Source organism: Calidris pugnax, unplaced genomic scaffold (assembly GCF_001431845.1).
Source record: "Calidris pugnax isolate Ruff unplaced genomic scaffold, ASM143184v1 scaffold162, whole genome shotgun sequence".
Taxonomy (NCBI): Eukaryota; Metazoa; Chordata; class Aves; order Charadriiformes; family Scolopacidae; genus Calidris; species Calidris pugnax.
In genome coordinates this window covers 1134837-1158031 of record NW_015090900.1, presented here as the reverse complement: position 1 = coordinate 1158031, position 23195 = coordinate 1134837, and the positions used below count along the sequence as shown (strand labels likewise).

Sequence of the window (23195 nt, the reverse complement as noted above, 5' to 3'; positions counted from 1 at the left end):
AACCTCCCCTGGTGCAACTTGAGGCCATTTCCTCTCGTCCTGTCGCCTGTGACTTGGGAGAAGAGACCGACCCCCATCTCTCTACACCCTCCTTTCAGGGAGTTGGAGAGAGCAATAAGGTCTCCCCTCAGCCTCCTCCAGGCTCTACAGAGCATCAGCACTTGTACAGCTGTGCATGTTCCACTCTGGAGCATCACGCACCTAAGCAGAGAGGAATATTGAAAATGAACTCCTGTATCCAGCTCCTGCATGGAATCATCCTCCTACCACAGCTCCTCAGGAGCCATGGGACAATGTCCTTTCAACAGCTGTGGGAATTATCCACCTTGGCCAGTAGCAAGACCCAGTGCCTTTAACTGCAAGTGGTTTGAGCAGCCCGAGCGGGATGTCAAGGCAGGCAGAGATTTGCCTACGCAGCCAGACCACAGCAGCAAACACACACACACACACACACCAACTAGACCAAACGTGGCACCAGCGGAGACGTCGGTGGTGGCTTTCTGAGAAAAGCTTTGAGATGCCACTTGCCATCTTGCTGGGAGATGCTCGCTCCCCACAAGGGAGGTTTCTTTCCTCCCGTGGACTCATCCAGTAACTTGCAATTCATCAGTGAGGACTCTGCAAACCATCTCCTACAGCTTGTTTAGCAGCACACCAGCCTCCAGCACAGAAGAACCTGCGTGTCACCGAGCTGCAGCACACACAGGCTTTGCTCTTGCCAAGATAAGCTTCTTCCAGTGGCACCATTAAGCAAACCATTAAGCAGAAAACGCAAAGCAAACCAGATACCCATATCTGGGTCCAAATATCCATCTGAAGCACTGGGATGAGCAACCAGGGACAGCAAGAGAAGGAAAGTGAGCTAAGGGTGGTACTGACCGGGCTGGAGATCTGGCTGGGGGCAGGCAGCTGCAGGCTGCAGGGCTTGGCTCGATGCTTCCTCTGCAGCCAGAGCGCGAGGAAGGCGCAGATGCGAGGAAGTTTAGGGTCCCTCTCCATCCTCCCATCCCCATCACCATCGCGCGGCCCCAGTAACCGGCCACCCCTGAGAGCTCCCGGGGAAGCTGGGTCAGCTCCCGGGGCTACGGGAGGCTCCCGGGGCTGCGGGAGGCTCCGGTGGTGCTGCAGGGACGCCCCACGCTCGAGGGTGCCGGATGGAGGAGATACAGGTGGTTAAAGCCCAGCTGGCAGATGCGCAGTGGAGACAAGCCACTCGGTCGCACGGAGGCAGGTTCACGCTCCCACTCCCCAGCAACAGTGCTTGTGGTTGGGGTTTTTTTTTTTTTGCTTTGTTTCTGATTTTACTTTTTTTTTTAAAAAAAAAAACACAACCCAACAAACAAACCAAAGCAACCAAACTCACAGCTCGTTCGCGTTCCTTGGTTCAGACAAGACGCTGACGGAAAACATACAGGGTCTAATTAAAGTGACTTCCATCTCGTGCCACAGGAGTCTCAGATCAGGCTGTGATATTCGGGGGTATTTCCATCATAACAGGGGAATATTCTGAGAAGCTGCTTACTCTTCAAAAAGGAAGAGGAAAAACTCACGAAAGCCCACACAGGAGTCTGACCCCACCTTGGAAAGCTGCACATCCCTGCTCTCGCCCTGGCACGGGGGGACGATGGGATTCAGGGTGCATCGATCCCACGGGCAAATCCTCTGGCATCGATGGGATTTGCATCTAGTCCTTCCTTTGCTTTATGCTGCACAAGAGTCCTTCCTGTGGATGCTGGAGTTATCTAAGAGCCACCCTGGGAAGTTCCACCTGAGGTATTTTTAAGGGCATTTCTGATGCAGAGAGCTGCCAAACCCCCCGCTGCTCGGATTTACCGGCAGGACAGAGGAGAGGTATTTAGATCCCTTGGTTTGCCTCCCTCCCCCTCCAACCCTCCTCCTCTCTGACCTTTCCATTGGGCCAGGACAGACAGATGTTTTCCGCAGTGAGACCCCAGAGAGGGCAGGTAAGAAAGAAACCCCTTGAAATGAGCACAGAGACACCCCCACACCTTCGCAATTAGAAATAACCCCGGGTCAGCGCTGATTTTCTGAATTTCTCCAGAGAGCCCAGAGAGCCCAGCGTATGAAAAGAGGATCTTGGTTTGGACCCAGAGAGGCTACTTATGACTCTCTTGCCTCCTCCGCCCCCATAACACGCTCTTTGAGAACCGATAATGAAAGAAACAAATGACTTCAGAGCAGCAAAGCAGCTGGTCCCAGCCCCACGGAGGGAACCTCAGCGGCCAGTGAGGTCCAAAGCAAGGGAGCTGGGAGAGGGTGCCAGCACCAAACAGCCCCTTTCACGAGTCTCCAGGAGACTTGGTTCCTGCTGACACCTCCTTCCTCCTGCCACGGCCCCGGTGAAGCAGAAACCGTGGCCGCAGCGTGCAGGCTGAAGATGAGCATCACCGCTTCCAAGGAAGCTTCATGCTGCTCAACGAAGCCCTGCAAGGTTGCAGGCAGCCAGCTCACTGCGTGTGGGCAAGATCTGATGGGTCTCATCCTGACCGAGACAGTTTTGCATGTTGTGTTATCAGGAGAACAGCCTCAGAAAAGCCATCAAAAAAAAAACAACAACCCCACTGTAGGTCCACGCCACCAAAACGCCGGAGCGTCCCCCACTCAAGACCTAACACCGCCCCAGCAAGCTGACAAGATCAGAAAGCCACAGGAGACATAAATGACAGCACAGAAAAGGGTTTGGTGTGGGGAGGAAGGAGGAGGAGGAGGATGAAGTCAAGTCCAGGATGTCATGTGAGCAAGTGAGTAATAGCTGTTTTCCGTACGAGCAGTCCCACCTCGCCGAGACGGCAGGGGCGTGCTGCAGGGGTGGCTTGGGTTTGCAGAGAGGTCCCTGCAAGCTCTGCTTACGCCCTCGCACGCGTGGGATGACCCACCATGGGACAAAATACGAATTAAACACACGAGTCATCTCAAGGTGCACATCTAGAGCAGGCTCTTACCTTGTCTGCTGAGTCCACCAGGTCCTTCTCTATCCAAGTGATGTCTGACTTTGCCTGCGGGACAAGAAACGAGTGTCAGCACAGAGGGGTTGTGATAACTCTGCTAAAGTTTTCCCAAGAAACTTGTTTAGCAAGGCCAGGCGGGCTGTTTCCTGGTGTCCCACCACACACCACTCCTCAGGATGCCATTCTGAGCTGTGTTGGTGGCCCCAGGAGAGCAGTAGGAGCCAGTTCCTGATAAACTCTGATGGGCAGTGGAGAAGGACACTTGGTTATACATGTTCCCCGAGGATCAGACCATCACCAACGAGAGAGAATTAATTTCTGGCAGGTTGACTAACGTCTAGATGAGATTTTACTCTCAGCTACACCTGGACAAACTCCAGAAGCCTCTGTTCTGGTAGCAGTGTCTTGGGTCTGCAGGAAAGTTTGGCACCTCCATGGCAAAGAAAGGGCTTCTCTCCTCTCCAGGGCGTTTCTAAAGCACCAGCAGGAACATACTCAAATACCAAAACTCAACACATCCCTCGAGGGAAGGGCAGGGCCAGCCCAGCTGCTCTGACAGGTCCCTCAGCAGCCTCAGAAATGTCAGTTTATGCTGCCTCTGGGGCCAGATGCAACCCTTATGGGTTGGGATGCAGAAGCATTTCAAGGGAGCTCAGAAAAACACTGCTTCTGAGCCAGGAGATGGCTCCTTCTCCCCCCAAAAACTCAGACTTAAGGGAAGAAGGAAGTTTTTGCAAGGACAGGAAGTTTTTGCAAGGTCAGTCCCCAAGCCCGCTGTATTTTAATGAACACACATGGATCTGTCATCACATCCAGGTGCTCCTTCACCTGCTCTTGAGAAGAACCAAATCAGTTTGAACAGAAAAAAAAATCACCCCTCGAAAAAATCAGATTTTTAACATTTCCTCCCAGAGGTTCAAGCCTTTGGCTGCGGATGAGAGAAAACTCATGTGACTGCAGAGAGAAGGGATCTGAGAGAGGCTCGAGCTGTGACTTCTCTGGTGTCTTCTCGAGCAGTGTGTCAGCACAACGGAGCCCACGGCGCTGGGGAGGGCTCTTTGGTGCCAGCCACATCAACCTGGGTGGGCACAGCGTGGGGCAGGGGAGACCTGGAAGTGGGACAGGAGCTTCGGAGAGGCGAGAGAAGAAAAAAGCAAGCCTTGAGGGAAGGGAGGAGCCGAGTGAAAACGGCGAGATTAGAGTTAAGAATTAACCGATTTTCAGCTCCGGAAGGACTGAATCAGATCAGAGGGGGCCCCCGCAGTCACCCTTTCCTTTCCTCCCCTCCATCGCTCTGCCCTTGATGAGGGAGAAGCCAAGATCTCTTTGGGTTTGGGAGAAGGTGGCTGTCCCCCTGTCACTGTGGGAAGCGGATGCCCGGAGCAGCCAGCTCTCACGTCTGCCAAAGCCACAACCAAACTCCTTCCCCAGAGCCCAAAAGTGATCACAAACCCCTCAGTGGTCCCTTCCCCAGGGATCACACCCACCCAACTGGGAAACCAGCTCCTTCACCCACTGGGAAACCAGCTCCTTCCCAGCTCCGACCAGTGAGTGGGCACCAAACCCTGTCTCGGATGGGGATGGGTTGATTTCTCTCCCACAAGCACAGATCTCCCTGCAGGTCCCCCCTACCAGCACCCAAGACCCCACTCCCATGAGCTACCAAGCCTTCTCCTGACACCCACAGCCTCGGGGGAGGCCATTTTACACAGGAAATTCTCTTTGCTGCTCCTGGAAAATAAAAGCACACCCCCGGCCACCAGCCCGGTCTGAGCTCAAGGAGGTCGCTCAAGTCAGAGGAGGAGACAACTTCTTCTGAACTTCCCAACGCCGCCTTTGAACTTCACAGATGGCTTAGTCACCCTAGATCAGGGGCTGGGGACGTGCGTACGGGGCTTTTGGGTTGTTTTCTTTTTTTTCCAACACCAAGTTCAAAATGCAAGTCCTCTTTCCTACTTTCCCCCTTTTTTGAGGAAGGATTTTTACAAGCCAGAAGCCAAGAGACAGGTTTGTTTTTGCTCGCGTTTTGTCACTTTGCTGGTTGAGACAGTCACAACTAAATGCAAGAAGGAAAAAAAAAAAAAACCTGCAAGAGCTAGAAACAGATTACGCTTTTGGCATTTCGCTTCCTATTCATCAACAACTAACCAGAAGCTGTTTTAATTTCTGTTTCTTCAACACATGCTCTGGTCCCCCAAACACTCCCAAATTCTGGCAGCACCTAGGAAAGACGCTTCTTAGAAAGCAGTTTTACCACCGGAAATGCCTTTTCCAAAAGAGAAGTCGTTAATTAAGGCTGGATAAAGCCTGGCTCTCCAAGGTCAGGCGAGTCACCACCCTCTCGTGTCCTGCAGAAGAGACAGAGCAGAGCACTGCACGCAGAGCAGATATTTTATCAGACACTTGCCTCCTGGATCCTCGGCTTGCTGCGGAAGAGGAGCCTCAGCATCTCCAAGGCTTTAGGCCGCTATTCTCCCATACTTTGCAAGCTGCCTTCTGAACTTAGAGTGCTCTTGCAGCACCCAGACCAGCACGAGAACCCCGAGTGTAGTAGTGACGTCACTGGGATGTATTTTGGGAGTTTTCGCTGAAAGGAAACTGTGGTTTCGTATGGGGAAATCGCATTGTGTGGCCATGGCTGCACAGCACCAGCAGCCAGATGAAAACACTGGATGGCTTTAGGGGTGCTTAGGCACGGCTCTTTCCATCAGCAAATCTCAGCAGGCTTTTCAAGAGGATCAGTAGAGGGTTCCTGGTGTCACAGGCAGGAAAACAGGCACAGAAAGAGCAGTTTCTGTCCTTACACGAGGCAGCAACAAGCAACTGAGGGTGCATGTAGCTTTCTTCCCCAAAGTTACGCCGTCCCTGCTGGGAGCAGCACAAATGCTGATGGCAGCACAAACAGCCTCCCCAAGGGATCAGCTGAATCGTGGGTCTCCAGGGAAGGGGCCAGGAGGAGGCAACCCCCGTGGCCATCCCTGGTTGGGTCCCTGCCCCTCAGTGGAGTCACTGCTGTGTGTCAAGGGCTTTGGGACGCTGCTGTGAGGTCCCACGTGAGGTTTGCAGACTGATATCTTTATGGGAGGGTTGCACAATCCTGCCTGCTTGCTCAGGGGTCCTGAACCATGACTCTGCTCCGTGCCCTGCTCTGACACATCCAGGGATGCCCCAATAGGGCCGGAGCAGGAATGAGTTGGGAACTGGCCCAGCCAGGCAGCGCAGAAAGAGGGAGCAGGGAGGGATGAGGGCCTTCAGCCCCACGGCTCTCAATCAGTTCTCCCCCCAGTTTCAATGTTTGCAAGGAAAAGGGTGAGCCACGTCCTCACTCCCAGTTCCCATCAAGGGGCCATCTGCATTTCCTCGATGCAAAACACATGCCCTAGATGGTTTCAAAAGTTACCCAGCTGTTTCACCGGTGTCACTGCGAGGTCCTTTTGCTGTCTTACAGAATCCCTTCAGCTGTCCCCACGCCGTGCCTTGAAGAAGTCACAGTTCCTGCTGAACTTCTTTCCACATCCATGCGACTTTGGCAGCTGTGAAACTGCCCTGGGCTGCAGCCTTTGAGCTGGAGCTGTGCCTACACGGAGCACCCCCATAGCTCTTTCTCTCTCCTAGAGCCTGTTTTCCAGGGGGAAACCCTCCCTCCTCAGTGACAGGAGGCACAAGGGGTCCCCAAATAATTCCACAGCAGAGAAACACCGAAGCTGGAGCTCACATTTGGGCAGGTACAGCTTGTGCAAGGAATTTAAGCAGCTGCAGAAGGCAGCTGTGCTTCAGCGTGAGAGGGGATGATGCAGTACCCTGGTTCGTGGTCTGACCTCTCTTCTGGTAGGTTTTCTGACCTGGGTGCTAATGTGGACAAAAAGAATTGCATTTGCACCCCTGTCCTGCCTCGCCAGGGGCCTGGCTCAGCCTGCCTGCCCCTTTTCTCCCCTAGAAACATTGCTTTGAATTCCCAAGGCTTTTCACAAGGAAAAGTCCCACCCTGAAGCCTCTCTGCTAAACCCAGAGACCATAAACCAGCCTTGGTCAGAAGCAGAAGCCATCAGCTCTTTGCTTCGGGTGCAGTTAACAGCCATGGAGGGACCGGAGTACAAACCTCCATTGGTTCTCTGTCTTTGCTCCCAAGAGGAGGGACCAGAACCAAGTAAGCAGGTAACAATCCCAATAGAATGTGATTAATCTAAAGCAAGAAGCACAGACCAAAGGAAACTGTGGTGCAGGCAGCTGCGTGTGAACAGGCAAGTTGTGGGTCTCAGGGCAAGAGACACGTGGGCTGAGCCGAGGTGAGAGCCTGCCCCCATCCCACTTCCAAATGACCTTACACATCCCAGCTGAGTTTGACACTCTTAGGGAAAGAATTAAGTTGCTTCTAGGCCTTATTCCATATTTTCTGCAGAGGGAAAAGCTGGTGACAAAGTGGGTTTGCCACTTCTGTTCTTTCTGTTCCTCTACCCACGGGTGCTGGGAGGAGCGAGATGCTGCTGGTGGAGTGATGGTGGGACAGACACCGGTATCAAGGTGCCAAGACCCAGCTGTAAAGTCTGGGTGAACCTGGTCTCGTTGGCACATCAGGCTGAGGAAAGACCATCCCCAAATCCAGCCGTGCCAGATCCAAATGGTTCCCAGAGCAGAGTTTCAAGATACTGAAATCCACCTCTATGTCTGCAGACAAGACCCTAGGGCTGAGCTCCAGCGAGTCCCAACATCAGCTCCATAAAACAGGACACTATCCCTGCGGATTTAAATCAGAATAACCAGGGACTGCCTTTGCCTCCTGCCAGGATCCAGTTACGCCCCACCGAGCACTGGGAACAGCATCTGGGAGAGAAGGAGCAGGGTTTCATAAACAGGAAGGTGATGATGTGAAGAACTGATGCCTGAAGAGAGACAGGTGCTGTCACATCAATACGCTTCAGAAGTGGGACTGGTGGCCCCATGCTAGACCAAAGGGATGTCCCAGCAGAGGTCTCAGCTGCTGGCCCCGAAGCACTGGATGAAGAAGACATCTACTGGTCATGCAGACCCCTTCCAGTGCAGCCTGTGCCTGGGTGCTGGCCTCAGGAAGGGGGAGCTTCACACTCCTGGACTTCTAAGGACGTGGAGTTATTTTATGCAATCTACTCCAAGAGCAATAACCTCCCTGCGGAGCAGCAACCCCAGCTCTGGAGAGAGCCTGAAATAAATGGGAAGCAAAAGATGCTGCAACTTCACAGAGGAAGCAAGTCTGCTTTTTGCTGTTGTACAGAGCACGGAGGCAAAGGCTGCTCTGTCTGGGGCTTTTTTTTTTTTTTTTAAGTGGTGGTTCTCAAAAAGGGGAACAAACAAAGCAAAGAAACCTCGCCAGCCACCGCCTGCCCTCCTGCAAAGGCCTTATTTGGGCAAGGCTGACGGTTGGTCTCATTTGCAACCAAAGAACTGGCCAGAACCCTGTACTTTTGTCTGCACTTCTTTGGTGGATCCCCCTCCGTGCTCCTGGGAGCCCCCAGACTTGGTCCCAGAGCGAGAAATCCGGTGGGACACTTGGTCCCTGAGCAGCACCGGTCTCCCTTGAGCAGAGACACCTTTGCAAAGCAAAGGTCTTCAGCCTGTAGGTACCTGCATCGGAATGGACCCACCATCCAGCACGGGGGATGGACTGGACCTGTTTAAGGAGATGGGATGGGAAGAAGGGAGCTGTGCCTGGAGGCAGAACCATTTTGACCCGAGAGGAAACGCTGCCCACAGCACCGAGATGGTCCTATCAGCAGCTGCAGATGTTAACGCGCTTTGTTGCCATCCACCGACTTCCAGGAAAAGCAGGGGCAGGAGATGCTAAACTACCCCCCCCAGGAAACCTGCCCTCCCAGCGACGCCTCTCGAGGTGTCTGCAACCACCCCAGGACCTCTCGGGAGCTGAGAAGTGTCCCCCTGTACCTGTGTGACACGCACGTCCTGCACGTGGCAGGGTCACCACGGCAGGGTCACCACCACCGCTGCTGGGGCTGGGCTGGGAGGGGAGAGCAAGAGCTGGGTGAGAGTCAAGGGGTGCTGCTCCCCCCGTGTTTATCAGGAAAGGAGACGTTTCCTGGCCTGCCCGCTCACTGCAGCTCACAAGAGAAGCTGAAAACAGAAGTCCAGCCAAGCAGAACATTCTGTGAGATCGTACCGATTTCATTCGATTGCCCAAGTTAAAAAAAAAAAAAACCCAAAACAAAACCAAAAACACATCATCCCACACCTGGGAGAATTCAAGAGTTTCACTCTATCTAATTAAACGGGCACTGCAGTATCAAGGTTGTATTCAAAGATTAAACGCCAAAGCCATCTCTCTCCTGCTTACGCATACCACACATGCAATTAAAGAAAAAAAAATAAAAATAGTAATTTGAAACCTCAAGCAGATTTAAAAAACCTCTCTGCCCGAGAGGAGACTCTGTCCTGTTCTCCTGCACATGTTCCAACGGGTTTAATCCCAGCCCACGCTCCCTCGGCCCCACAGCTGCCCTCCCTTCCAGGTAGGAAACCTTCTGGGCTCTGGTTTTCCTGCTCCAGCATCATCCCCAGCATCAATGACCAAGCACCACGGGGGGATGCCTGCTCAAAGGGAGGGTCCGAGCACCATTTTATTGCATTTTATAAGGATTTTATAAGGGTGAGTTTTGCTCGGTATGGGCATGCCCACATCTGCAAAAGGTCGGGGAGAAAAGACACGAGACCTCTGACTTGAGCTCCTCAACCACTTCCAACCACACTCAGAGCAGGAAAAGCTGCAGAAGAATTCGATCATGGATTTTTGACAAAAGCAGGCAGGAGATGGAGGGAAGAGGTGTGCCTGTGCCCCTACGAGACATCAGAGAATCAGCAACAGCTTTTTGTAGGAGGAGGGAGAAACAGGAGGGCGCAAACGCTTGGGGTCACGGCCAAAGCTTAAAAGAGGAGGGAGATTCTTAGAGCAACCGGAGAGGATCCGCAAGGAAAGAGACGGCTTCGTTAGTCCTTTAAACTAAACTCACGCTGAACGAGGGCATTTGCTGTTTTGACAGACAAAAGCCTCAGGAGGCAGCTGGAGCTGGGGGGAGGCAGAGCCCACCACGGGGTGGCTTTGAAGATGGAAGTCTTGGACAAAGTCACTTTTACAAACACGGCTAAGGAGCAGCGGAGACTTCGGCAACTGGAACTTCCCGATAAGTGGATAAGGACGGGGGCGGGTTCCTGGCAGGAGCTTTGCTGCTGGAGGTTTGCAGGAAGGGGATTAGTGAGAGGGAACGGCGCTGCGGTGGGACAGAGGCACATTTCACCCTACACCGGCCCCGAGGACTGTTTTATGGGTCTTCTGAAAAACAAAACAAACCCAAAAGTGGGGAGGGGGGAGAAGGGAAGAAGCCGAGGACACACAGCCAGACCACGCACAGCGAGGCTGTTGGTAATGCTGGCATCTAGAGATCCTCCTTGCTACCTTCACACACAGAATCACAGAATCTTCTAGGTTGGAAGGGACCTTAAAGATCATCTTGTCCAACCGTCAACCTAATTTTGACAAAAATGGACCCACCAGCCAGCACGGGGGATGGACTGGACCTGTTTAAGGAGATGGGATGGGAAGAAGGGAGCTGTGCCTGGAGGCAGAACCATTTTGACCCGAGAGGAAACGCTGCCCACAGCACCGAGATGGTCCTATCAGCAGCTGCAGATGTTAACGCGCTTTGTTGCCATCCACCGACTTCCAGGAAAAGCAGGGGCAGGAGATGCTAAACTACCCCCCCCAGGAAACCTGCCCTCCCAGCGACGCCTCTCGAGGTGTCTGCAACCACCCCAGGACCTCTCGGGAGCTGAGAAGTGTCCCCCTGTACCTGTGTGACACGCACGTCCTGCACGTGGCAGGGTCACCACGGCAGGGTCACCACCACCGCTGCTGGGGCTGGGCTGGGAGGGGAGAGCAAGAGCTGGGTGAGAGTCAAGGGGTGCTGCTCCCCCCGTGTTTATCAGGAAAGGAGACGTTTCCTGGCCTGCCCGCTCACTGCAGCTCACAAGAGAAGCTGAAAACAGAAGTCCAGCCAAGCAGAACATTCTGTGAGATCGTACCGATTTCATTCGATTGCCCAAGTTAAAAAAAAAAAAAACCCAAAACAAAACCAACAACACATCATCCCACACCTGGGAGAATTCAAGAGTTTCACTCTATCTAATTAAACGGGCACTGCAGTATCAAGGTTGTATTCAAAGATTAAACGCCAAAGCCATCTCTCTCCTGCTTACGCATACCACGCATGCAATTAAAGAAAAAAAAATAAAAATAGTAATTTGAAACCTCAAGCAGATTTAAAAAACCTCTCTGCCCGAGAGGAGACTCTGTCCTGTTCTCCCGCACATGTTCCAACGGGTTTAATCCCAGCCCACGCTCCCTCGGCCCCACAGCTGCCCTCCCTTCCAGGTAGGAAACCTTCTGGGCTCTGGTTTTCCTGCTCCAGCATCATCCCCAGCATCAATGACCAAGCACCACGGGGGGATGCCTGCTCAAAGGGAGGGTCCGAGCACCATTTTATTGCATTTTATAAGGATTTTATAAGGGTGAGTTTTGCTCGGTATGGGCATGCCCACATCTGCAAAAGGTCGGGGAGAAAAGACACGAGACCTCTGACTTGAGCTCCTCAACCACTTCCAACCACACTCAGAGCAGGAAAAGCTGCAGAAGAATTCGATCATGGATTTTTGACAAAAGCAGGCAGGAGATGGAGGGAAGAGGTGTGCCTGTGCCCCTACGAGACATCAGAGAATCAGCAACAGCTTTTTGTAGGAGGAGGGAGAAACAGGAGGGCGCAAACGCTTGGGGTCACGGCCAAAGCTTAAAAGAGGAGGGAGATTCTTAGAGCAACCGGAGAGGATCCGCAAGGAAAGAGACGGCTTCGTTAGTCCTTTAAACTAAACTCACGCTGAACGAGGGCATTTGCTGTTTTGACAGACAAAAGCCTCGGGAGGCAGCTGGAGCTGGGGGGAGGCAGAGCCCACCACGGGGTGGCTTTGAAGATGGAAGTCTTGGACAAAGTCACTTTTACAAACACGGCTAAGGAGCAGCGGAGACTTCGGCAACTGGAACTTCCCGATAAGTGGATAAGGACGGGGGCGGGTTCCTGGCAGGAGCTTTGCTGCTGGAGGTTTGCAGGAAGGGGATTAGTGAGAGGGAACGGCGCTGCGGTGGGACAGAGGCACATTTCACCCTACACCGGCCCCGAGGACTGTTTTATGGGTCTTCTGAAAAACAAAACAAACCCAAAAGTGGGGAGGGGGGAGAAGGGAAGAAGCCGAGGACACACAGCCAGACCACGCACAGCGAGGCTGTTGGTAATGCTGGCATCTAGAGATCCTCCTTGCTACCTTCACACACAGAATCACAGAATCTTCTAGGTTGGAAGGGACCTTAAAGATCATCTTGTCCAACCGTCAACCTAATTTTGACAAAAATAAACACCCACACAACAAACAAGAAGCATCACCATCACTAAACCCTATCTCCCAGCACTACATCAACCCCTCTTTTGAACACCTCCAGGGATGGTGCTTCAACCACCTCCCTGGGCAGCCCATTCCAATGGCTGAGAACACTTTCAATGAAAAAAATCTTCCTAATATCCAGCCTGAACCTCCTCTGGGGTAACTTGAGGCCATTTCCTCTCATCCTGTCGCCTGGGACTTGAGAGAAGAGACCGACCCCCACCTCTCTACACCCTCCTTTCAGGGAGTTGGAGAGAGCAATAAGGTCTCCCCTCAGCCTCCTCTTCTCCAGGCTGAATAACCCCAGCTCCCTCAGCCTCTCCTCATAAGACTTGTGCTCCAGACCCCTCACCAGCTTTGTTGCCCTTCACACAAACGCTGGTGGGGCCAAGGCAGCCAATGACCAACTCCATCACGGATAATGCCAGGAACTGCTCTGTATGGCTTAAACCAAACACCTCTGGCTCCAAGCATCATCGAAACACTTTGCTGCCTTCCTCAGGGCAATTCCTCCCCCTCAGACAGGCAGGCAAACGATCAGTGTAAAATTAATTTGGTCACCCTTGGGAAGGACTCTGCTGCCACTCCGAGCAGCGATCTTGGCTCCCCTCAATGGGGGTTACAAACAAATCCCTAAAAAGGGAAAACTCAAAGGCAGGCAGTGCAGTTTTACCCTGTTTGGTGTGGAGATGGAGGCAGTTCCACCCTTTTTCACGGGCCCCTTCTCTCACCAGCAAGTTCACTTCTCCTGTACGTCAAAAAGTCACCCTCATCACCTCCTGTGGAGGGGGACGGGGCCATCACGGGGAGGATGCACTGGGAGATCCTGGAGGCCACAAAGAGCCACCATCACGCTCTGGCAAAGGGCAGGAGAGCAGCAGGAACAGAGCGTGGAAGCTCCTGGCAAAGCGCGGTGGGACAGCAGTGACAGGTACCGGTGTCTGGGCTGTGTCACCCCCAAAGATGCTGAGAGTCCCAGGGGGACCCTGCCAGGCTCTGCCCGGCCACCCCTGCCCCTGGAGCACACTCCAGCAGGTGGCACTCAGAGCATTTTTAATGTCCAAAATGTGTTTCTGTTCTGAAAGAGAAGGGTGAGAGCCAAAAGGACCCATTTTAGAAACTCCTCTGTGGAAAGATTCAGCACCTCTGAAACAGGGGGGATTTAGGAACTGATTAAGGGATGAGATGTTTTCTCCAGCAAAGCCCGAGGCTGGAGAAGGGGGAAGGCAGGAGGTGGCCTCACACAGCAGAGCTCCCATGGCAAGGCAAGTCCTTCTGCTTCACAACACCCTTTTTACCCCATTTATTTGACCAGAAGCACCAAAGTATCTGCTTGATGCCAGAGAGTTGGGGATGGAGGGAGCAGGAAGGCTCAGGCACTGGCATCCCCCTTGGACCTCCTGGTCTCCTCCCTGCTCCTGCCCTCTCCAGGGGCATTCTGGCACCAGATCCTGCAAGTTTCTTTACAAATAATAATTAAAAAAAAATATCTCCACCCTTTCCAGGCACTACAAGCCACAGCTGGCCAAGATCAGCTGACAATGAGCAGTTTGGGCTCAAGATACAAGCTCAGGCAAAAGATCTTCCCAAACCCCACCGAGACCTTCCGAGAGCTCCCCGGTGCGGAGCTGCGAGAAGCACTCACAGAGGCAGGACTTTGCACCCAGTGAAATGAGATGCCAGAAAGGAAAACACCTTTAATTGCCAGGAGATAAGGAACTACTTAATTAGGCAGCTTCTACAGAACAAATTAGACTCCATTTAGAGAGTGCAAAGGATACTGCCTCCCCTTCCCGCAGCCCTACGCACATTTGCCAGCAAGGAGGAAAGGTCCACTCTCAGCAAATTCAGCTTTGATGGGGGTAAAACCAGGACAGCACAGCACAGGTTTTTTTTCTAAAATGAAGACTATTACTCTTAGGAACCACAATCCTCCAACCAGGCACAACACAGGTTTGCTACTTCCAGCACAGAAGATGAAAAGTCACTCTAACTGAATTAGAAAACGTAACGCTGGTTTCACAACGAGAACCGAGACGCGTTTGCTGCCCCTGGAGTTATCGTGGGATGCGAAAACTATTCTCTATCACAGGAATGCAGGAATTCCATACTCCTCCCACAGCACACACGCTGCCGGCGTTTTTTTTGTTGCAAAACACACAAAAAAGCACTCTCAGGACTTGGTAAAGCCTTTGCTTGGTACCTACTGGGTTTTGGTACGTGGAATAACCCTGCTTTGTCCCACCCTCCAGGAAGGACACACGTGTGAGACACACTGAGAGAAAAGCCATCATCACACTTTCGTGGTGGCTCCGAACTGAACATGCCCCGTGCACCAGGGATGGGACAGGAACGTGACCATCACCAGCCCTCCCCTTCCCAAACATCACAGGACGGGAATCAGTCACCCCCAACACCACCAATAATGTGTTTTGTCCCGTTCCCCTAAGATACAGAAAATGCTATTTTAAGGAGCTTTTTGCCCCCCAAGTTCTGACCATGCGGAGACCCCGGGGCTCCCCTCCTGGTGCTGCTGCACAAAAGGTGAGACCCCCCCAAACTGGTGAGGGTGCAGAGCCACCACCTCCCCCTCTCTGAAAGCAGCCCCCACACATTCCCCATCTGCAGCCAGGCCAGCCCCAGCCGCCCGGTTCAGAGAATCACAGAATCATTGAGGTTGGAAGAGACCCCTGGGATCATCGAGTCCAACCATCTCCCCTACTCTACAAAGTCCTCCCCTACACCATGTCCCTCAGCACTGCATCTAAACGGCCCTTAAACACAGCCAGGGATGGTGACTCCACCCCCTCCCTGGGCAGCCTGTTCCAATGCCCGACCACTCTTTCGGTGAAAAATTCTTTCCTAATGTTCAATCTAAACCCACCCTGTTGGAGCTTGAAGCCGTTCCCTCTTGTTCTGTCACTAATTACCTGTGAGAAGAGACCAGCACCAACCTCTCTACAGTGTCCTTTCACGTAGTTGTAGAGAGTGATGAGGTCTCCCCTCAGCCTCCTCTTCCTCATACTAAACAGTCCCAGCTCCTTCAGCTCCTAAACACACCTCTCCGACGGCGAGGAAATCAATACCCCCGCGTCCCAGAGCACAAAAAGATGGTGTTTGCAGTCCCTCTGGTGTCCCCAGAAGCTTCGCTGAGATCAAGGTTTCAAGTACAAAGGAGGGATAAACGCCCTCCTTTTCCACAGGGGTGACATATACTAAACAGCCCCAACTCCCTCAGCCGCTAAACACCCCTTTCCAACGGCGAGGAAATCAATACCCCCGTGTCCCAGAGCACAAAAAGATGGTGTTCACGGTCCCTCTGGTGTCCCCAGAAGCTTCGCTGAGATCAAGGTTTCAAGTACAAAGGAGGGATAAACGCCCTCCTTTTCCACAGGGGTGACATTTCCTGGCCACGTGCCACTCCAGGGCTGGTGAGGGAAGGACCCAGATTTCACGCCGCAGTTGGGAAACTCTTTTTGCCTGGGAGCATCGTTGCGATGACATCAGCTGGAGTTTTTGGGAGAATGCCTCTGCTTCCCCTCGCCACAAAGGCAGCCCCAGTGAGTGGCTTTTCCTACGGGGTGAAGGAGAAATAAATGCTCCAGGGCAGGCAGAAATCCTCAGAAGACAACTGGGACTGTCCTCCCTAGATGGTCCCCAGCCTCCCCCAGTGCAACCGGGGGAGGGATGTTATTGCAGGTTCACCTGGAGCTATAAAAGGAATTTACTGCTCTTGTCAAAACTAGGCTTCGCCTTCCAAATAAAGCTGAGACTTGCAAAGCTGCAGGAGGTTCAAGGAGATGACTTGTGCGTGGAGGGAGAGCCCCAGATCGGGATCTGAGCCAGTGACCCCCCAACAAACCCAGCCAAGGGGACTCAGAGCTCCGGGTTGCCAGGGTGAGATGACTTGTGCGTGGAGGGAGAGCCCCAGATCGGGATCTGAGCCAGTGACCCCCCAACAAACCCAGCCAAGGGGACTCGGAGCTCCCAGTTGCCAGGGTGGCATCCTCCAGAGACACAAGCCCACCCCGACCCCTTCAAAACTCAAATGGGAATAAGTTCTTCAGTTTGAGCTCCTGAGGGTCCTCTTCGGTGCCAGCTCCCTGGCACAGAGGGAGCTGCCAGTCTCCATCTACCTCTCCCTGGGGAAGCGCTGGCAGAGCTCTGGCCTTGCTCACCTTCCTCCTGGGTCCCCAAGGAACCTGACTTCTGCAATCCCCTGCCCTCTGTCCCCAGAGATTGGGGGGATGCCTGGCTGAGGAGGGGTGACAAGAGGGTCCCTCACTTTGCTGCAGGATCAAGAGCTCCTTTAACTCTGATGGGGAGAGAGATGACACAGGTTTCCTCCACATACAGCACACAATAAAATATTATTACTCTTTTTTTTTTTTTTTTTTCCCCCAGTAAAAGCAGCTTTCTGGAGACAGAGCTCGAGTTTCCATTAACCCAGGAGGGGAGTGAAATGGAAGAGAAGAAACCAGAGCAGTTCTGATGGGCCGGCGTGCCGTGCGTGAGGGCTGTGTGAGTGCTGCTCGCCAGCTCTGCAGACTCTGCTGCATTCCTCGTGTGCAAGTCCTGTAAACTGACCCCTCTTCAATTATTCATTAGAGTCTGCAGCTCATCAGAGACTCTGCTCCTCAAACAGGCATTTATTTGGCTTTTTTTTTTTTTTTTTAAGAGCTCAGAAGCTCTCTGTTAACCATAGCCCGGCCTTGCCAAGGACGAAGAGCAAACGCTCCGGCAGGAACCAGCCAGGCAGCTGTCAGGCATTACATTAAAAACAAACCCACTTGATTACTTCAACTGACAAGATGGAGCAGCCAGTTTAAACCACGAGCTTTACCACCACCAGCCTGAAAAAGCCAAACGTTCAGAGAGCAGCAATAGCTGCAGCCCAGCGTGGAGGAGGTGGTGGATTTCCAGGCAGCACCACGTCACGCTTGAGATGTTCTGTTCCCACCAGGTTATCCCAGCTCCTGGGGGACCAGAGTGGATAAAGCACTCTTGACCAAGCAGCTGGAAGCAAGAGAAGAGGGGCAGTGGATGGAGAAGGGATGTGCTGAGGTACCTGTCTCTCCCCACATCCGATAGCTTTCCAGTTCTTGGAGAAAGGAGCAGCAGCTGTGCAAACACGCTGGGCTTGCTTCAAAGCAGAGTGTTTCACTTGTTTGTTTTAAAACCCTTCACGTTAAGAGGATGGGATGAGAGTGGTGTCCAGTAGTGATGAGGATCACACCACTGGACGTTGTCTTCTGTCAACACGGTCTGCACCCAGCCCGGAGCGATGCTGGCAGCAGGCAGGCTACACAATGAGTGTCCTCCATCTCCTGGACATCAGGTGGGCACATAGGATCTGCCCTTTGGTGGCCAACAGGTGTCTTGGATAACTCTTCCTTCCTCCCCCACGGTGAAGAGAAGGTGCTTCAAGTTTCCTCTCTGACCACCCACTCGGTGATGGAGCTCCAGAGAAGACAGGACAAGAGTCAATGGATGTTCTGCCAGCGAGGGAAGGCCACAGCGAGAGGCACAGCACAAGGTCTGGGTGAAGGGGGGAGATGTACAGCTGGAAAGCAGAGCTTTGAGCAAGCACTGATGCAGTGTACCACGATGGAGCAGCACAAAGCCTTCATCCCACCGGAGGAGCATGGAGAATTCCCAGTTCATGACTAGAGGTCAGAAAGGGATTCCTCACCAGCAGCGAAGTCCAGCCTGCAGGAAAGCTGCTCCAGCCACATCCAGTTTGCAGGTGGGAGTGAAAAGCTGGGCTCAAGCAGAGGCAGCAAGAGAGCACCAAAATGAAGAACCAGCCATAAGAAATGTTATGAATATTAGAAATAATTCCAAGAGCAGGCGGCTGCTACTGACCCGCGCAGAGGAGTGGCACAGAGCTATCACAGCTCGATGGCTACAACCCTGCTTCCTCCAACTCATCCCAAGGAATTACACCTCAGAGCTGCGACTGTCACTGTGCTTTGTCATCACTAGAGCATTACAAGAGGGTGTTTCACCTAGAATAACACCAACTAATGCTAACGCTGGCGATGCAGGTATTTATTTTACTGGCCAGAAGTGTCCATTATCTAGATCCTGCTGAAGATGCTGCAGGAGAGGACCTTTCTGCAAGCTTTACTTGGCCAGGACAGGAGGATAAATCAGCAGGAGCTACACAGATCTGGGAAAGAACCATGTCTTCCTCTTTACTGCATTTCTACCACGGTTTTTGCTGCCCAAGAGCAAGGCTCAGCCTGGGCAGGTGGGGCACCTTGTACCCGGTGTGTGCAGCAGAGCAAAGCCCTCGCTCCGGTCTCAAAGGTCTCTTTTATGGTGCAAAGCAGAGCTGGAAGAGGTTACTTATTCACTTCCCCAGTTTTCATTGCGTGCTGTGATTATCACCCAAGAACAAGCTGATCAGCACTCCCAGCCCGCGTTACCTCCAGAGAGAGAGTGGGCACACGCAGCACAGCAAATCCACTCCTCTGCTCTTCATTATGAAGTGATTTCGCTAATTGGTTGTTGTACTTTCATGCATAATTTCCTCACGCTTGGCACCTTCAGGGAGCACAAGCTCACCCCTCAGCCAAGCTGGCTGCAGAGCAGGTTCTAAAACCCCAATTAGGAGAGGTTCCATTTTCCCACTGAATTCAAGCCCTCCGTTGCCGTTCCCCAGCTGAACAAGGACCAATCTTCACCCCACCTGACAATTAACATCTAAAGAACGTAGGAGAGGAGGAGGTTTGGTACCCAGGGACCAATGCACAGCGCTGCTGATTAGCCCCTGGGGCAGAGCAGCTTTTGAGAGCAAGGCAAGAGACCTCCTGTTTTGCTCCTGACCTGCACGGAGATGCAGCCGAGGTTAACCCAGGGCTGTCACAGGAGATGCTTCTCTCAGTGTCAGCCCAGGCTGTGTTGAAGGAAACAGGGCAGGAAGAAAGCAAGCCCTGAGCCCTGAAAAGCAGAGGATATGGGGATAGCAGTCCTGCTCCACCAGCATCACTCCTGCTCCTCTACCACCACGATGAATGTGAAAGAGCAGCTCCTCTATCCAGGAGCCCCCAGATGTTGCACTGAAACCTTCCACAAACCACACCACTGCTATCCTAAAGCCAACACCAGATTTAAACAGGGCCAAACACCACCACCAGAGATGAGAGGAAAACAAAAAAGCCCTCCTTGTACCTCTCTTGGCCAAAGGCTCCTGCTCAGTGTAACGTTGGATTAACAATTTGGTTTCAGGATTGCCACGATTGCCTGGCAGATTGCAAACTCTTACAGTAGGGACACACCAGGAGCACAGAGATCAGCAGGGATTCAGGCACGAGCAATCTGGGATTGTGCTCTGTCAGGAGAGGGTTTGACTTGGAATTCCTTACGGCCACGGAGCTGGAATGCTGTTGGGATGGCCCTGATGGCAGAGCCAGGCTCCTTTCCCTGCGACCACGCGAAGGGAGGCAGATGCTCCAGACTCCCTGCCCAACCTGTAGGATCTTGCAGGCATTTCCAAGATACTCAGATAAACACACCGAGGTAGGGTGCTTGCAGGGACTTGTGCACCACAATTGTTCTTGAAAGGTGGGAATCCACACAGGGGTAAAAAGCCACAAGAAGTTGTGAAATGCACCAGCTTTGGTGGGAAGCTGAACCGGAGCTACAAACGCAGCTCCAAAATATCAGATCTCAGCCAGTCTGGCCCAAAACACCCTCTCGCTACCTCTGCAGTGACCATTTCATCATGTTTTATGCCCAAAGACCTTAATGTGCAACAACAGCAGGTGAGATGATGCAAGGTGAGATGAGGAGGCAAGAGACAGCACCGCTCTGGCGCTACCAGCCGCGAAGGTCCCAACTCTTTTGAGGAAGTCTTGGATTTCCTCCTTTGCAAAGCGTCTTTGGTTATTGCCCAGGGAAATAAGGATTGTGCTCCTGGCAGCATCCCACTTACTGGGACAGGGGGAGGGACATCCCTTCGGTGTGGGCGTTGAGTAATCGCCGCTGTCACAGCTTCGGGCTATTTTTAGAAGAGATCACAGAATTAGCCGCAAAAGGATAGCAAGCACAAACCCAGAATAAAGGTGCCTCTTCCCCTTACAGCTCTCCACGCACAGCTAGAAGAGAAGGGCACGGGAGGGATCCTGAGCAACCTTCAACTTGAGAACAGCCAAGCTCAGATGGTTACAGCCACTTATTTCTTCTTCCTTAGTCCTCACTGTAGGTAGAGCCAGAGCTAGAAGCTCCTGCTGGTGTCTACACCCCAAAAATGAACAGAAAAATACACGGATATTCAGTGTCCTGCCTGCTCCCCACAGCTGGTGCTGAGGGGCAGAGTTTGCCCTGAAGTTGAAGGTATGTGTTTATAGGAGGGAGTTCATTTGTCTGCGCTGGTAGCAAACGTACCTTGTACAAACTTGGAAAACGCCACCAAAGTTATTTCAGGAGCACGTAGCAGCGCTTCACGTGTTCAAAAAGTTACCGAAAATGGGATTGTCTGACACCACTCACAGGCGTTTTGGCCACGGTGCCTCGGAAAAGTGCAAAGCAGGACACCTGCACCCAACACAGGGCTCTTGTGCTTTCCCTGCTTGTGGGAGGTTGGACAACTCTCCTGCTGCTCTGCTCCAGCTCCCCAGCTGCAACGGGGACAGCACCTCCCTGTCCCCCCGAGGGACAGACACAGAGCAGCAAAGAGACCCCAAGTGCTTTTTGACCTCCATTGCCTGATACTCCTCTGAGGCTGCATCTAAAGACCTAAAGATCTAAATCACCCAGGGTTTGTCCCAGAGATGTCCTTCAAAGAGGAAAAAAAAAAATAAAACTCTTCCATTATTTTTAAAGCAACATCCTTCAGCTGCTTTTGCGGGAGGGCGGTTTAGCCAAGTGTTTGAAGATGAAAGAGGCAAAGTCTCAGCTCTTAGAAGCCCAGCTGGAATCCAACCAGAAGAGACAGATTATTATTTTTTTTTCCTGTGCCAGAGATGCAGGCACAGTAAAGAACCGTAAAACCACTATTCTCGGGGGAGGGAAATGGCACAGTCTCATTGACCTGAGTTCATCTGACCCATGCCAGATTTCTGTGCAGGCCACTGGAAAAGTGCCAGCCCAGCAACTGGGACAGAAATGCAGAACACGTTAGGTGAGATGCAACAGCAACGCTAGAAGTAGCCAGGATAAGTTCCTGGCAAAGAACTACCTGAAAAGCAGGCAATTGGTTTTTAGATTTAGATTTCTTTTACTCAAAATGCGACACTAACCAACTGGAAAAACGATACAATAAACCCCCCCGTGGCCTTTAGCCCAGATGATAATTCAGAGAGAGAAACTGCTACGGGGCACTCACTGAGGGTAAGGTGCAGGACAAGCTCTTGACAACCCGTTCAGCAAGGTCTCCCAAGCCAAATCAAACACGTTGTGTCATTCTTCATGGTTATAGCACGTACGTATCAGAAAAGGAAATCCTGAAAGGCTTATGATTTCAAGGTGCTGATATGGCTCTTGTACCTCACGTAGCGTCTCGCAGGACAGAGAAGTGGGGGCACAATCAGGAAATACCCACGTTAACAACATCCACCCTCAGTCTTGTAGTCAGAGAGGACTCACATCAGAGAGATCAAGTCCTTCAGCATCACGCGTGGAGCAGGTAAGAGCTTTAGGTGTCTGAAGAAGCTCTAGCAGACTAAGACCCTTGCCCAAAACATGGAAAACAGCAGCTCAGTTCCTTTTACCATTCCCTGCCAATGTTACTGGGGATGCAGAGGGCAACCTGACAGAAATGGAGCTTCTCCCAGCCCCACCGAGGCGAGAGAATACACAGATACCAGGCACTCGGCAAGGGCAGCTGTGCCAAAACCATCAAATACTCTTGCATTTTCTCATCCCGTCTGGCAAGATCACAACACAGAGAAAGGTGTAAACACAGCGCTGAGACACCCCAGGGATTCTCACTCCTAGCCCTCTGCGACGGCCTCCAGCCCATCTCCCACCTGGGGGGGCTGAGGTGGCCCTTCAGGAAACTTCCCAGATATCTCTGGATGACCAAAAGAGACAGGAAGAAAGAGGGTTTAATCTTTTCTCTTCCCCTGCTCCAGCCCCTCACACCCCCACGTGCCCTCATCCAGATTACAAAAGCAGCAGCTTTACAGGATTTAAAAATAGCCATCCCCAACCCATTCCCCAAGTGGGCTCCCACCCCCCTGCTGCAGCTCAGAGGGGTGACTTAAAGATGTAACCCCAGAGGAGTTTTTTACCTTGGATGGAGGATTCCCACCTTCTTCTGGAGCAGCCTGCCCGTTCTGCAAAGGAAGAGAAGCTGCCATTAGCACCCGCCAGGCACGGGACCGCTCCTTACACCCCCTTACAAAGGCTCTTGGCCTTGAGAGCCCTTCGTGCAGGACAAACAGGGGAGGATGTCACTGTCACATGGCTGAACACTCCCCATGCTCCGAGGGGACACTGTCTGCCAAGGGAAAAAAGAAAAAAAATTGTTTAAAAGAAAAAAAAAAAAGGCTCTTGTAGAGAGAGTCTCTCTACACTTTGCCCAAATTAAATTAGGGCTGTTTTTATACCACCCATCGCTCGTGGGGTGAAGGGCACCCCTGCACCCCTCAGGTGTGGGTCCCCAGGGTGGGGGGGACAGCATCCCCACCATGGGCAGCAGGAACAGCTTGAGAGACACAGCCCCACAGTGTCACCATCCCACCCCCCGGCACCCCTGCTGTGGACACCCCCCTCCACCACTTCTCCGGGCCGGCTGGGAGAAGAAAA

At 52.6% G+C, this 23195-nt stretch overlaps 1 protein-coding gene across 1 annotated transcript in view; it reads right to left on the bottom strand.

The window, feature by feature from the left end:
• The window catches only part of RPS6KA1 (ribosomal protein S6 kinase, 90kDa, polypeptide 1), a 62751-nt gene extending 39983 nt beyond the window's left edge, over positions 1-22768 (bottom strand). Inside the window, exons 1-2 of the mRNA XM_014948618.1 lie at positions 22679-22768; positions 2964-3017 (exon numbers count right to left, since the gene is read on the bottom strand). Coding sequence (XP_014804104.1) covers positions 2964-3017; positions 22679-22747 — 123 coding nt within the window. The 5' untranslated portion in view covers positions 22748-22768. The remainder of the gene's footprint in view (positions 1-2963; positions 3018-22678) is intronic.
• Between the last annotated feature and the right edge of the window lie 427 nt (positions 22769-23195).